The 15,137-nt window shown below is 48.5% G+C and overlaps 1 protein-coding gene across 1 annotated transcript in view; it reads right to left on the bottom strand.

Moving 5' to 3' along the window:
* DECR1 (2,4-dienoyl-CoA reductase 1) overlaps positions 1-15,137 on the bottom strand; it is a 160,734-nt gene that overhangs the window by 99,298 nt on the left and 46,299 nt on the right. Inside the window, exon 2 of the mRNA XM_069220450.1 lies at positions 13,045-13,247. Coding sequence (XP_069076551.1) covers positions 13,045-13,247 — 203 coding nt within the window. The remainder of the gene's footprint in view (positions 1-13,044; positions 13,248-15,137) is intronic.

Below are 15,137 nucleotides of genomic sequence, written 5' to 3'. Positions count from 1 at the left end.
TCTCCAGCGCACATGAGACTAATTTGGTGGAACGTGGCTGGTTTAGCCAGCAAACTGGGCACCCAAGATTGGATAACTTACATTGAGTCCGGGGATGTTTGCATGTTTCAAGAGACTTGGGCAAGGGAAGATTACAACCATCAAGGTTACGAGTCATTTTCCATCTCGGCTAGGTGGGAGGGTAAGGGCCGCCCCTCTGGTGGACTCACAACTTGGGTGGCTTCCCACTTAGGATGTCAGGCTTCACGCCTACCGGTGCCATCAGATGATATCCTAGTGGTTTTATTAGCCTGGCCAAACCTAGCGAAACTTGCCCTGATAAATATTTACTCCAGGCCAGTGGGAGCTTCGCGTGAATCCCCCACTATAGAGGAGCTTTCAGTATATTTAGCGGAAATGCCAAGAGATATCCCTTACATAGTGGGAGGGGATTTAAATTCCCATTTCGAGCCGTTGGTCGGTCTCGTAGAGGGATTTCCCACGGAAGAAGAGTTCAGGTGGTCAGTACCCTCTGTTGTAGCACCTTCCCCAAAGGCATGGACGCCTGTGGCTTTGCAGATTACTGCTCTCACCCTAAAGCATGGAATTAGAGCCTGCAATGGACGTATTAAGTCTGATGTACCAAGCAAAACCACGTACAACAGAGTGGGAAGAGAGTCCCGCTTGGACTATGCTCTTGTACAGATAGTGAACTGGTCTTCTATCCTGGACTTTAGGGTGGTGGAGAGACTGGATAGTGACCATAACGCCCTTGAACTCGATCTTAGCCATCCTGGGACAAAGGCCTCCATAACAACCATGGGGGAGTCCAAACCTGAACTACTATTAGACAATAACAGGAGAAGAATCAGGTGGGATAAACTAGCTACGAGCCAAGTGAAACTTTCGAAGCTCTACGCAGGTTTAATCCCCATTTTGGAAAAAGTGGGAGAGCTAGCCAACGATGTGGGCAATATAGTCCACCATGAGAAATTATATCAGGCTCATGAGGACCTTATAAAGGGAGCGGCCTCTGAGCTTTTTACCAGGGTCCAGAATCAGAAGAGGATCCAACAACATAACTCCTTATGGTACAATGCAGTCTGCAGGAAGGCAAAGGGAGAACTCCTCAGATGCATCAAGGAGGGAACAGATAGAGAGAAGCTGCGAGAAAGTAGACGGGCTTATAAAAAACTGGTCATCCATGCTAAAACCGAATGGGAAGAGAACCAGTGGGAGGAGCTTACCACTTCCCTCGCAACAAGAGACCACCGAAAGTTTTGGAGAGTAGTAAACGGGGGGTCGGGGAACCTCCATTCGGCAATAGAACCAAATATTGCAGCAGGGGCGTGGCAGGCACACTTCCAGTCTCTCTACAGTTCCGAGCAGGGAGAAACTAAGATTGATTTCGGTACTGGACTGGTAGAGTATGGCGGGGATTTGATAACAGTGGGGGAGGTGAAGGTAGCACTAATGGGACTTAAAGCTGGAAAGGCGCCAGGATTGGACGGCCTGCCCGGGGACCTGTTCAAGCAGGAGCCCGGTGTTTGGGCCCCCTATCTGGCTGCAGTGTTTAATGGAGTTTTGTGTGGCATGGAAATTCCGAGTACTTGGCTGGGGGCAGAGGTGGTTCCTATATTTAAAAAGGGCTCGCCCCTGCTCCCAGCCAACTACAGACCAATCAGTCTAATTGACGTGTCACAGAAGCTGTTTGGCAGGATACTGCTGAATCGGCTTCAGGACTGGGTGGAAGAAACGGGTGCCCTCAGTCCGTATCAGGCGGGATTTAGAAAGGGAGTTTCTACAGTGGACCAGGTTTTTCGTCTGAACGTTATCTATTGGAGGGCAGCAATATTGGAAGGGGGTAGTTTATACACTATATTTGTGGACCTGAGGGCTGCGTTCGACCTCGTGCCCAGAGGGAAACTCTGGAGTGTTCTGGCTGAGATGGGGGTCCCCCCAGACATCCTGATAATTTTAAAGAGATTGCACCATAATAACTATGCCCGGGTCAGGTGCGGGAAACACGGGGAATTAACGGACAGATTCCCCGTTGACAGGGGGGTTAGACAGGGCTGTGTATTGGCACCGACCCTGTTCTGCCTCTTCGTCAACGGGGTAATCGCCCATCTCAATGGAACTGAATACACTGATGCCCCAAAATTGAATGGCAGCAGGGTGCCTGCAATCATGTTTGCAGATGACACCCTGCTGCTGTCCAAAACCCCTATGGGGATACAGAGGATCCTTGATTCTTTTGTGGCTTTTTGCACAGATAGGGGGTTAGAAATCAATGCTAACAAAACCAAGTTTATGGTTATGAACCCAACCCCAAGATCACGCCCGAACCCCTTACTGGGAGCTTCACGTTTAGAGAGAGTCTCCACCTTTGAATATCTAGGTGTAACGTTGAATGAAACCATGTCCTGGGGAACTCACCAGACTAGGGTTAATCTTAAATTAGTGCAGACCACTGGCGGCATTGCTCGGTTGATGAGAAGCTCCACATATCGACCGCTGGGGCCGCTTATCCAGATATACAAGGCACAGGCTAGAGGAGCTCTGATGTACGGGGCGGAACTGTGGGGTCACACAGCTTCCTGCAGTTTGTCTATAACTGAGAACAACTTCATTAGACAGATAGTAGCACTCCCGTCCAGTACTCCGCTCCTCCCCCTGAGGATGGATCTGGGTCTGAGACCTATAGCAGATGAATTAGGTCTCAGACCCATAGTCTTCTGGCGAAGGCTATGGAGCACCGAAGAACTCTCTTCTTATAGGGCGGAACTGAGGGAGTTTTTAACCCACCCTAAAGCTCTACAGATCCCGTGGATAAAATATATAAAAAAGTCCTGTATGGGATTGGGCCTCTCTGACCTGTGGTCGGATCCAGCTAACGCCTCACTAAGGATCCCACGAAGAGCTTTGGTCAGTGCTTACCACGAGCAGAAATTAGCTATGGCCCTAGACTGCAAGAATGAGGGGTCATTAACATCTGTATTCGTGCAAAGCAAGGACTCATACCGCCTGGAGAGGGTTCTGGATGCTATGTCTCCTGTGCTGGCCAGGAAGCTATTTCTCCAATGGAGATATGGCACATTGCCTCTGCGATCTTACACCTGCTCCTGGTCAACACTGCCATCTACCAAGCGATGTCCGACATGTGTGGGAGCAGAGGAAAGCGATCTGCATGTGGTCTTGTTTTGTCCAACTTACAAGGCCGCCAGGAAATATTGGCTCCTACCACTTATTAGAAACCTTGGTTTTAGGGAGTTCCTCCCGGTGTACAGAATTTTAAAAACTGATGTTTCAGGTCCAATTGTGTTTGCACTAGCCAAATTCCTTACCAATGTCTGGCATATTCGTACCCGTATTTTAAAGTTGCTGGCTCCTATCTAATTTTAAGTTTTTATTTTTAATTGTATGGTCTTTTATCTGATGTGTTTCCTGTTTACTTTTCCTTGATGGTTCTATATGTTCATATGTGTGGTTTTTTTGTGTACATCTTTTATGGCCAAATTGGCCGAAATAAAGATTAAAAAAAAAAAACAAAAAAAAAAACATTAACTATCAAACAGAACACTGTAATCATAGTCAGTACCAACAGACCAGAAGAGAGAACAACGGATGTCCGTCATTCATCCAAGGCATCAAGCATATGCAGGTGGGGGGATGCCCGGGGGGGCAGCATAACAACAGCCCATGAACATGCCAGGAACCAAGGAGAGGAGGAGGGTTTGCTCATGACGACTCCCACACCAAAAGCAAAAGACGGAAGCACACCCTCCCATAAAACACCAAAACTCACATCCATGCCTATAACTCCCAAACTCATTCCTCGAATGGCCCAACTATGGGCAGAGCTCAACTAGCAGAAACGTCTGTTAAGGAGTCCTCCCCCTCGGTCTCCTGCACACCAGATAACTCATTAATCATAGTACGCCAGATCTCCAAATCACAGTCAGCATGCTCATCCACTCGAACCTTTCGTAGGCGACATTCCTCTGCGGTTGCCCATTCAGTTAAATCACTCAGCCAAGTAACTTGCAGCGAGGGTGCGGGCTGGCCCATCGGATCGCAATGCGCCTTTTCGCCAAAGTAAGCCCTAGGTGCGCAAATCTATACGCCATTTTGCGACCCTTTTTAGGGATGGGGAGCAGGCCCAGCAGACAGTGTTTCATAGTTGCCTGCAGTCTCACAGCCGTCACCTCCCTCAGTGTCTTCACTACTTGACGCCAAAAGGGTTGGACAGAGCCACAGACCCACGTTATGTAGTCAAATGAAGCCGACAGCACTCCACAGCGGCCACAGCTGTCAGGCCTTGAGGGAATTAGTCTATGCAAGCGTTGAGGTGTCAGGTATGCTGTATGCAAGTAATAGAAGTGCGTCAACTTAAATCTAGCATTGCTAGTCGCATCCCGCACCAGAGAACAGGTTCTATTCCATTCCCCATCCGTGAGTGCCATTCCCAGGCCAGATCCCCAGAGGTCCCTAATCCCCTATGTGCCCGTTAGCCTGTCCCCCTTGAGAGCCTTATATGTTCGAGACAAGAGACCGCGGTCACCTCCAGGATCAAGAAGTGTCACCAGGAGGTGGGGAATTCAGCCGGCTCCTCCGGAAAGGACGTCCAAATCTCTCTGACAGTCTGTGAAATGTTCGCATACTGTAGGAACTGCCTCTGGCCTATTCCAAAAAGGGATTTGGCCTCTTCCCTCGTAATTAATGCGCCATTGTGATATTAATGCGCCATTGTGATATAAGTCACCCCCATTATTACAACCCCCTGCACGCCACTTTGCTAAATACATCACCTCAGCAGCCTTGACAAAGGGTCGGATCCACCATAATGGAAGCAGACGCGCGTATGGGGCTATGTGCAGAACCCGCACAGCCACACTCACCCAGGCTCTCAATACCTGCTCCACCAGGTAGGGGGCACCCTGCGGAACCCCGGAGCCTCCCATTAGTATATGCTGGAGGCGCTCCACACAGACAGAGTCAGCTAACAAATCCTTTTCCCAAATGGGAGCATCCTCACACCACTGGACTGCATAATGTAGTAACCCAGCTAAGTAATATAAATATAGGTCTGGCAGCCCCAGGCCTCCACTAACTAGGTCTAACTTCAAGACTTCCATGCGGACTCTACATCTTTTGCCCGCCCAGACTAGGGATAATAGCAATTTATCAAGCTGCAGGAATAGCGAAAGGGGAAGCTCACAGAGTGAATTCTGCATAACATACAGTCACAGAGGAAGTAAGATCATTTTACTAAGTGCGATTCTACCCATAACCGATAATGGGAGAGAGGTCCAGAATTGAATGGAGGCACGGAGGCCCTCCAGCACTTTCCCCAAAGTAAATTGCAATTGCGGGGAGTGCGTAACCTGGATGCCAAAATATGAAAAGGACTCAGTCTCCCAGGACAGACCCAATCGGGGCAACTCTGATGCCACCATCGTCGACAGACCTGTTATCAGGAATAACATCGTTTTGGGCCGGTTAACTCAGAGGCCTGACACCGGACCAAAAATCTCCATCATACCCAACAATAGGGGGACCGCTCGCTCCGGGTCTAGGACGTACACTAGAGCATTGTCTGCATACAGTGATATTATATGTGTTCTCGTCCCCACACGGATGCCCCACCTATCCAGGCCAGTCTGTAGTTGTCTGGCCTCTGCTCCATAGCCAACGCGAACAGCAGTGGTGACAAGGGGCATCCCTGCTGTGTGCCTCGTTCAATAGTAAAGGAATCTGACACTATCGCCCACATATGTACTCACGCCCGAGGTGCTGTATACAAAAGACGCACCCAGGATAGAAAGATGGGGCCTATGCCCATCCTGCGCATTGCCTCCCATAGGTATTCCCAGGATAAGGTGTCAAACGCTTTCTCCATATCTAGAGCTGCGGGAAACGCAGAGTCACAAGTCTTGTGTAGTATATGTGATAAGCGCTGTATATTCATATGAGCCCTTCCCCGGTATAAATCTGCATTGATCTCCCTGTACTAAATGTGTCACCACTCGACTCAAACGAGAAGCCAAAACTTTAGCTAGTAATTTAACATTAACATTTAGCATGGACAACGGTCTATAGGAGCCTGGGTCTTCAGCCTCCTTTCCTGGGTTTGGTAGCATGACTATCAATGCTTCCTGCATATGCTCTGGTAGAAGACCCTCACTTCGTGCCTCATGAAGTATTTCCAACAAGCACAGAAGAATCACAGAGGAATAGGTTCGATAAAATTCGACTGGTCGCCTGTCGGGGCCAGGTGCTTCCCCAGGCGCCATACCGCCCAACGCCTCCACTAGGTCTTCCAATGACACCTCCCCCTCCAATTCCTCCACCTGGGCCTCCGTAAGGTGAGGCATCCAGAGACCATTTAAGTACTCCTGTATCCGGGTCACACCCACACTCCATGGTGAGGTACGAATTCACCCGTAACTGTCCTAAAATCTTTTCCCCAGAAAAAACGCGGAGTGTCAGGATGATGGGGATGGGACGTTCCCGCCGGAGGAGCCAAGCCAACATACACCCGAGCGGGTCCCCCTCCCGAAACAGCCGCTGCCTATAATCCCGGCGAACACAATTATACAGTCTATCCCAAAGGTCCACTATTCTGCCTCGCACCTCAAGGCAATCAGACTCCGAAGCTTCACCATTATCTACTTGGCGCTGTATAGCTGCTAATGCGTCCTCCTGATGCGTGAGCTCCTGGTCCAGGCGTTTCCTGATACCATATGTTTTACTAAGGCTTTCCACTCTGATAACTACTTTCAGTGCCTCCCATTCTATGCCTCGGGTCGTAGCCGTACCTCAATGTGCACTAAAATATCCATTCAGTACACCCTGAAGATCTTTTTTATATTCAGGATCGCCTAGTAAGTCAGGACGCAAATGCCACAGGGGAATAGCAGGCTTGGGTATGTGTGTTTCACATTCCAATATGAGGACGGCGTGGTCCGATAAGAACCGGACCTGGTAAACAACTCGGCGGACGTCAAGTAAACCATCATTGGCAAGGAGAAATCTATCCAGACGGCTGTAAGCCCCATGGGAGAGTGTGTAACAAGAAAATATTTTTAATGTTGGGTGCATTTCTCTCCACACATCTACAAAGTGTAGCTTCCTCATGACGTTCCGTAGTTTGGCAGTCATATGCGTCTTAGTGTTCATCTTCGGCGGGTCCCTATCTAGTTCTCCATCTAAGACGCAATTAAAGTCACCAGCCCACAGAATGGGCATCTCAGTGTAAGGTATTAATTCATGTTGGAGCTGATGATAGAACCCCGCATCATCAGTGTTAGGGGCATACATATTCAAAAGGCAGAGCTCTTGGCTATCTAGTACACCATGTAAGAATATGTATCGGCCTTGCACATCTGCTTTTAGACTTTTAATTTAAAGGGTGAATAAGTCTCCAAAATAAGCTGCCCCCTCCACTTTTTCTGCACTTTTTGCGCTTCATTCTCTACCAAATGAGTTTCCTGTAGGAGAGCAATATGTACGCCAAGCCATCTAAGATATGTATGTACTCTGTAGCGCTTCACAAAGGAATTAAATCCTCTAACATTCCATGTAACTATACGCGTCAGGGTACCAACCATATTCTGTTCCAATCCACAAGCTCCTCTACAGCTCCCTACCACCCCCTCCCCACCCACATGCAGCCCCCCCAACACAGTACCCCGGCCCAGTGCATGCGCATCCAGATAAGTTGATGCCTCCTCAACAAAAGAATGCCTACATTGTTCATAGTGTCAAAAACAGAATTCCAACTCCAACTGGAACCCGCATGAAATTCCCCCATCCCACCTCGGGTAAACACCTCCCACAACTATTGTCTGCCAAATGTGTGTACCACACTATCTCTTCTAGAGCCCAGAAGTGGGGAGCAATCGCCGTCCCAACTCGATAGCCAGATTCAGGTCCGGACTGCGCTCCAACACTCCCACCACACGCCAATCGTCCAACCCGCACACACACTGTACCCAAAAAGTTAAACAACAACAGGGGGTATCACAGGCCTACCACTCCGCCACGGCTCCCAGTCCAGTCGCCGACCCAGACCCCATCCCCCCAGCACCAAAAGGCATCAGTAAATAGGAGAGAGGGAGGGTCAGAAAGAGAGAGAGAGGATAGTCAGCAAAGGGAAGACCCCGAGCATCAATCCAGAACCAAAATACTGGACTCCACCCACACTGGACAGTCCAGTAGATCACTCAGGTGTCCGCGTTTTCTGTTTCTGGAGACAGTCTGCCTGTGACACAGGGGGACCGGAGCGCGAGGACGCCTCAGACGTGACAGTTTGAACCAACAGTTTAGCTTCCTCTCGCTCTTGTCTCCTACGTTCAAGACTCAGGGTACCGTCTGAGTGAACAATCACTCGGCTTCCACGGGCGGCACAATGGTGCCTGGTACTTCTGCGTGCTGCAGTATGCACTTCCGCTGTCCCTCAGGGTCTCCCGCTACTTTCCCCATGCAGGGATTCTGGCATTCCTGTCCCATCACTCCGCTCCAACCAGTCCCACACAGCTTTAGGAGACTGAAAGAAATGTAAGCAGCCCGCAAGGAGAATCTTCAGCTTGGCTGGATACAGCAACATAAGTATAGCCCAGTTCTTTTAGCTTACGTTTAACACCTGCATATGATTGTCTTTGGAGCTACACCGTCCTGGTGTAGTCAGAAAAAAAAGCGGATGGTGTGATTCTCAAATGTAGGGTCTCCATGCTTGCGCACCTCCTGTGAAATTACCTTGCAGTCTCTATAGTTAAGGACCTTGACTATAATCCTTCATGGAGGGACTCCCAGCGGCGGCGGTGTTAAGTCTCTGTGTGCACGCTCCACCACAAATACAGACAAGGGGGCATCAGGCAACATTTTCCGGATCCAGTCTTCTACGAAGGCCTCGACATTCGCCCTTCCACACCTTTGGGGAAGCCCACTATATGGAGATTACAACGTCTCGTCCTACCCTCTGCATCCTCGACCTGCGGTTCCGATTTGCGTGTTTTAGCTTCGATTATGGCCACCGAGGCCTTAAGTGTGTCCATATCAGACTGCATACATGTCACTTATTGCTCAGTGGCCGCCGATAGTTCCGCCACTACCCTCAAATCGGCTCTCAATAGGTTGACATCGACCGCTATGGCCGCAATTTGAGTTTGCATTGCGTGACTAGATGACTCAATAGCAGCCAGGATTTGCACACCAGTGGGCTCAGCTCCCTTTTCCAAGGAGTCAGGGGGATCTTTTTGCAGACTTGCTCCTGAACTCTGCACTGTGTATTGGTCCATCCGAGTTTGCTGCATTCCCTTATTCGCTCTGTCTTTGCCCATGGTGCACACCTGATGGAGTGCCAGCTACAAACAGATACGCTGGATGCCAGGCGCCACACTTCCAGGCGCAGTTCAAGCGGTCGATCTACTTATCCTCACCAAGCACCACCGCTCGGTCTCCAACTGCCTCACCCTCACGGAGCCACTCCAGGGTGGACGCCGGCACAGGCAGGATCAGCGCAAGTGTCGTACGCGGCTCAATGTATCCGTCACACTACCAGCCAGTCCCGCACTCCAGAAGCCAGATAATACGGGGTCACCCAGTCAGAACACCGTTGCAGGGGAGTGCACCCCCAAAACTAGTCCAGGACAGGCCCAAACTGCCCTTAAAAGTTCAGTGCAGCTCCATAAGCCCCAGACTCCTGCAGCCCGGGCACCCACCTCAGCAGGCACACAACCGCGCAGGGGCACACCACCATCGTATCAGCCACCGGAATGTTCATCTCCCACTAGGGGTACCCCTGCCTCTGCAAAACTGCACCTTGCTGCTTCCAATTCGCCTCTACGGGCCTCCAGGCCAGTGGGAGGACCCACCTCCAGATCCGTTCACTCTATTCAGCGGGGTGAGTGAGGGGGGGGTCTGGCGCCAAATTACGACCAACTCCTCACCGCAAAGGACATCCCCCCCGTCAGGGTCACCCCCTCCTAGGCCGTGCCGCTCCACTGCCTTGTTTAGCTGTCTTTGACCTGGTTGCGGTTTGCACTCGTGATCAGAGCCGCCATCTAGGGGTAAGGCGCTCTCCACACGTGCTCCCCTGCGGTGAGATTGCAGAGCTTGCCTTCATTTTCCGTTGCTCCTCGCGTCCTCCTCTCTACCCCAGGGACCTCCAGGACCCTTCCGCCAGGTCCGCGGGAGCCCCGGGCAGCAGGATCGTGCAGGATGAATAAGCAGGGACCGAGAGCACTCTCCTAGTGCTGCCGATCGGCCATCTTGCCGGCCACCACACTCCGAGAGCTCCACAAGTTACTCCTCCCTGGTTTCCCCTAGGTGTCTAGTTTTCAGAAATGTCCAGGGTTGCTACGTTTTCCTAGGTGCCGGATGAGCTAGATTCCAAAATCCACAGCTAGGCACTTTGCAAAAAACAGGTATGTTTTTTGGGGGAAAATATGATGTGTCCATGTTGTGTTTTGGGGCATTTCCTGTAGCGGGCACTAGGCCTACCCACATAAGTGAGGTACCATTTTTATCTGGAGACTTGGGGAAATGCTGGGTGGAAGGAAATTTGTGGCTTCTCTCAGATTCCATAACTTTCTAACAAAATGTGAGGAAAAGGTGTTTTTTTTGTTGCCAAATGTTGGTTTGCAAAGGATTCTGGGTAACAGAGCCTGGTAATAGCGCCACAAGTTACCCCAACAGGAGTTCCCCTAGGTGTCTAGTTTTAAAAAAATGCACAGGTTTGGTAGGTTTCCCTAGGTGCCTACTGAGCTAGAGGCCAAAAGCCACAGCTAGGCACTTTCCCAAAAACACGCCAGATTTCAATGTAAAAATGTGATGTGTCCCTGTTGCGGGCATTAGGCCTACCCACGTAAGTGAGGTACCATTTGTATCTGGAGACTTGGGGGAACACAGAATAGAAGAATACGTTTTATTGCCCCTTGTCTTTCTCTAAATTTTTTCCTTCCAAATGTAAGACAGTGTGTAAAAAAAGACGTCTGAGAAATGCCCTGAAATTCACATGATAGTATGGGGATCCTGGAATGCAGAGATGTGCAAATAACCACTGGTTCTCAACACCTTATCTTGTGCCCATTTTGGAAATACAAAGGTTTCCTTGATACCCATTTCTCAGTCTTTATATTTCACCAAATTAACTACTGTATACCCGGTATAAAATGAAACCCATTGCATGGTGCAGCTCTTTTATTGGCTCTGAGTGCCTAGGGTTCTTGATGAACCTACAAGCCCTATGTATCCCCACACCATAAGAGTCCAGCAGACATAACCGTATATTGCTTTAAAAAATCTGCCATAGCTGGAAAATGTTAGAGAAGAAAACGTTGACAGAAATGGCTTTTTTCACCTCATTTTTTTTTTTTTTTTTTTTATTTAGCTGTTACTTTCTGTCGGAAAACCTTGAAGAATCTACAAAAATGACCCCTTGCTAAATTCAGAAAGTTGTCTACTTTTCAGAAATGTTTAGCTGTTCCGGATCCAGCATTGGTTTCACACCAATTTCTGTCACTAACTGGAAGGAGGCTGAAAACACACAAAAAAGTAAAAATCGGTACGTCCCAGTAAAATGCCAAAATTGTGTTGAAAAATGTGGTTCTCTGATTCAAGTCTGCCTGTTCCTGAAAGCTCGGAAGATGGTGATTTTAGCCCCACAAACCGTTTGTTGATGCCATTTTCAGGGGGGAGAGGGGGGGGGGGGGCGGGAGGGGGAAAAAAACACGCTTTCTTCCACAGCCCTTTTTCCCCATTTTGTTTTTGTAAACAATATTTTTGCTGTATTTTGGCTACTTTCTTGGCCTTCTCCATGGAAAACCCCAAACTCTGGGTATCTCTATAATCCCTAGGATGTTGGGAAAAAAAAGGACACATATTTGGCATGGGAAGCTTATGTGGACAAAATGTTATGAGGTCCTTAAGCGCAACCTGCCCCATATAGCTAAAAAAAAAAAAAGGCCTCACAACTGAGGGGGAAAAGGCCTGACAGCAAAGGGGTTAAAATGAATACGTAGAGTTCTTACCCAATCCAGAGATGCCACATCACTCCATCCCTTACTGACAGTACCAGGCCTCAATGCCTTAGTTGCCCAATGCTCCTGTACAGCAATGAAAACATTTTCAAAATGGCAGTTTGAAGCAAGGCTGAGAAAGACCTCTCCTCTGAAGCAGACTCCTCCAAATCAGAACTAGTTTTCCCCTCCAAGACTTCAAAGAACATGTGTGGTCGCTGGAGCCAAAAGTCTTTCTGCTCTGCCTTCATCTCCTGAAGAACATCCAACTCAACCTTGTCAAAAAGGCAGCTAATTACCCTATTGCGATTGCTTCCTCCCACACCTGTTTCCTGTTCCAGGAAAAGGCTAGCCTCCCCCTGCCCCCACTAGATGGCCTTAATGTTCATGCACAGAACAGAACTTCTAGCTAGTCAGCAGAGTAGCTAGCTTGCCCAGGACTGTAGATAAAAGCATGAATTCCATTAAAGCTAGCTCAGGGAAATGTTTCTAATTTTAAAATACATAAACTGGTGCATATAAACGAAACGTAACCCTGAATATGAATTTGGTACACAGAAAAATATTTGAAAAGTAAACGTCACTGTTGTGTCAATCCAAAACTGAACTTTAAACACATACTACCCAAACTGAAAAAAAACAGATTCAATACTAATAGCCCATTCCATTGCTGGCAGGCCAAAAGATGACTTGTGCATCAAACACTGATTGGGATATGGCAGATGTACAAATGTTGCAACATCCAACAGTCAAAAGACACAATACAAAGAATTAGTGAAAATATAAAATACAGAATCCTCCTAAGGTTCTTGCAAATGCTAAAGCTCCACTATGCCACATCAATAAAAAGACTGTCTAAGGGGCACACATACATCGCAATTATAGGCAATGCCACTGGAGTGCAAGGCACAAGGGCACATGAACATACCTTGGTGCAGATGGACACGATTGTAAAATAGAGAAGCTAGTTTATTTTTCCCTTTGAAATTCAGATTAGAAGAATATAGTGAATACTAGAAGTAAAGAAAATCACATTGTTTACCTGCTAGCTATCACACACTCCGCACCCAAACTGGAAAGAGCCAGAGTCATTCCTTTACCAAGCCCGGTGCCTCCACCAGTTATAAAGGCAACCTTTCCTTTGAACGAGTTAGGTGGCAGCATCACTGTTTGTAGTGGTGGAAAGAAAGATGCTTGTGGCAAGTCTTTGCTCTGACATAACGGTCTTGTTCCATGACTAAATAACTGTGAGAGAGAAAAAATAAAAGCTAAGCATTATTATAAGTCTATACATACCACGTCTACAGTTTTAAAACGTATTCATACACTGTTATTTTCAATAGAAAAAGGGGTTCTGGACAGCAGCATAAAATAGTTCCTGATATTATTAAACTGAGTGGAAATGTTGGTTCCTTCTTGGCCATGAAGCAGACGGTTTTCATTATTCATGAAAATTCATGTTACACCAAAAACATTCTCAAAACAGCTGTTTCAAGATGGCACTTAAAACATGAAAAAGTCCGTAATATTTTACTTCTCTTTTAAGGTCTAATGTCTTGAATCTCGAGATCTTCCTAATGAGACACATTTTACAAAAGCAAATCTGTCCATCCTGGAAACACAGAATAAATCAAAAATAGAATGGCAGTTTTAAAACACAAATTCGATGCACTTTTCAATACACAAAGTGTGCAAACTTAGGCTTGTTTTTGCTGAGAGAAACAGTGTATCTCTCATAGAAACCATTTCACTCTGAAATTTAAAGGGGCAGAGTGGGGGGCGCCGCCAATCTTCGTTGCCGCCCAGAGGCGATCTGGGGCGGCTCCACCGAATTCATCTATATCAAGCATGATGAGATCTGCCTATTGACCCCGACTGATAGTAGGACACACGGACGAGCCAGAGGGGGCAACTGATTGACCAGGAAATGCCCCCAACGTCCCACGCCTTGCATTCCATCATCCGACAAGCACGATGACCTCTCCCAGGCCGAGCTGCAGTCGCAGGGGGTTGGGTGGGGCATGTGAGCGTTGTAGGGTGCAGATCGGTTGGGTTCAGAGGTCCTGGGACGGGTGAACGGCCCTAGGACCTTCACACAGATACTCTCGGCACACACTGGTACGGCCTACCACTGAGGACTAAGCACCCAGTGCCCCGATGCCCCGCAGATCTCGGCAGACGCAGCCCACAGAGGCTCCACCCCCCAGGACTAGCACAAGAGAAGGGGGAGTGGAATTATTACATACCCCAGGATCCCCAGAAACTGGCGCTCAAGTTTGTTGCTACCAGCTGGCCTGACTTATTTGCCTGACCTTAAGGCGGTCGAGCCACATTTGTGGTGAGCTCTTAGAAGCCTTATGGTGAGACCACGCTCACACACGATGCCAGCCCCATGAGCCTCTGCTACTTCAAGCATGATTTGGTGGTAGTAAACAAGCGAGCAGACAGTTCATATAGCCCGTTCTGCTGTACGGACACCTGTTTCCCAGCAAACCCTCGAAGAGCATGGAGCCCTGGTGTGACAGGAGATTTTTCCACTGATTTGCCAACACATGCGAGGGGGCTTAATGCAGACTACCAGGGTCACTGCGATTGACACCCTCCCTTGGAGCCACATAAGGGGTCTGATGGTGGTGGGGAGTCCCTCTACTAGCTGCCATAAAGATTGTGGGCGGATTTGTATGTGAGCAATAGGGAAGGCCTTGGTGGAACTCGACTTTGGCATACCTGAGTGGTGTTGGTCCCCTTGGAGGTCTTTCACGGCCCCCTTTATGCTGCCTATAAAAGCCCAATTGAAAAGGGTATCCAGCTATTTCCAGCCGACCGAATCCCAGAGATTTCCAGAGAGCCCAGCTGTGAACAAGATGGTGTTTACGAACGAAGACCTTCTAGCGTCACTTCGTGACTTCAAGAAAGAGCTGAAAGAATAACTCAAAACTGACCTTAAGGCCTCTCTGGACACATTGCGCAGAGACCTCAATACTAGATTACCATAACTACAAAAGGAAGTTGACTCAGTAGAAGTAAGTACGCTAGACCTCGAGTCAAAATGACATGCAAAAGAACTCTGAATACAAATGGGGCCCACTTGTCCTCATATAGTCACTAATAGCTCGTCCCCTATGCACTCCTCAG

The sequence above is a fragment of the Pleurodeles waltl genome, chromosome 2_2 (genome assembly GCF_031143425.1).
Source record: "Pleurodeles waltl isolate 20211129_DDA chromosome 2_2, aPleWal1.hap1.20221129, whole genome shotgun sequence".
Lineage (NCBI taxonomy): Eukaryota > Metazoa > Chordata > Amphibia > Caudata > Salamandridae > Pleurodeles > Pleurodeles waltl.
The sequence above is the reverse complement of the archived record's forward strand: the minus strand, read 5'-3'. Positions and strand labels throughout refer to the sequence as shown.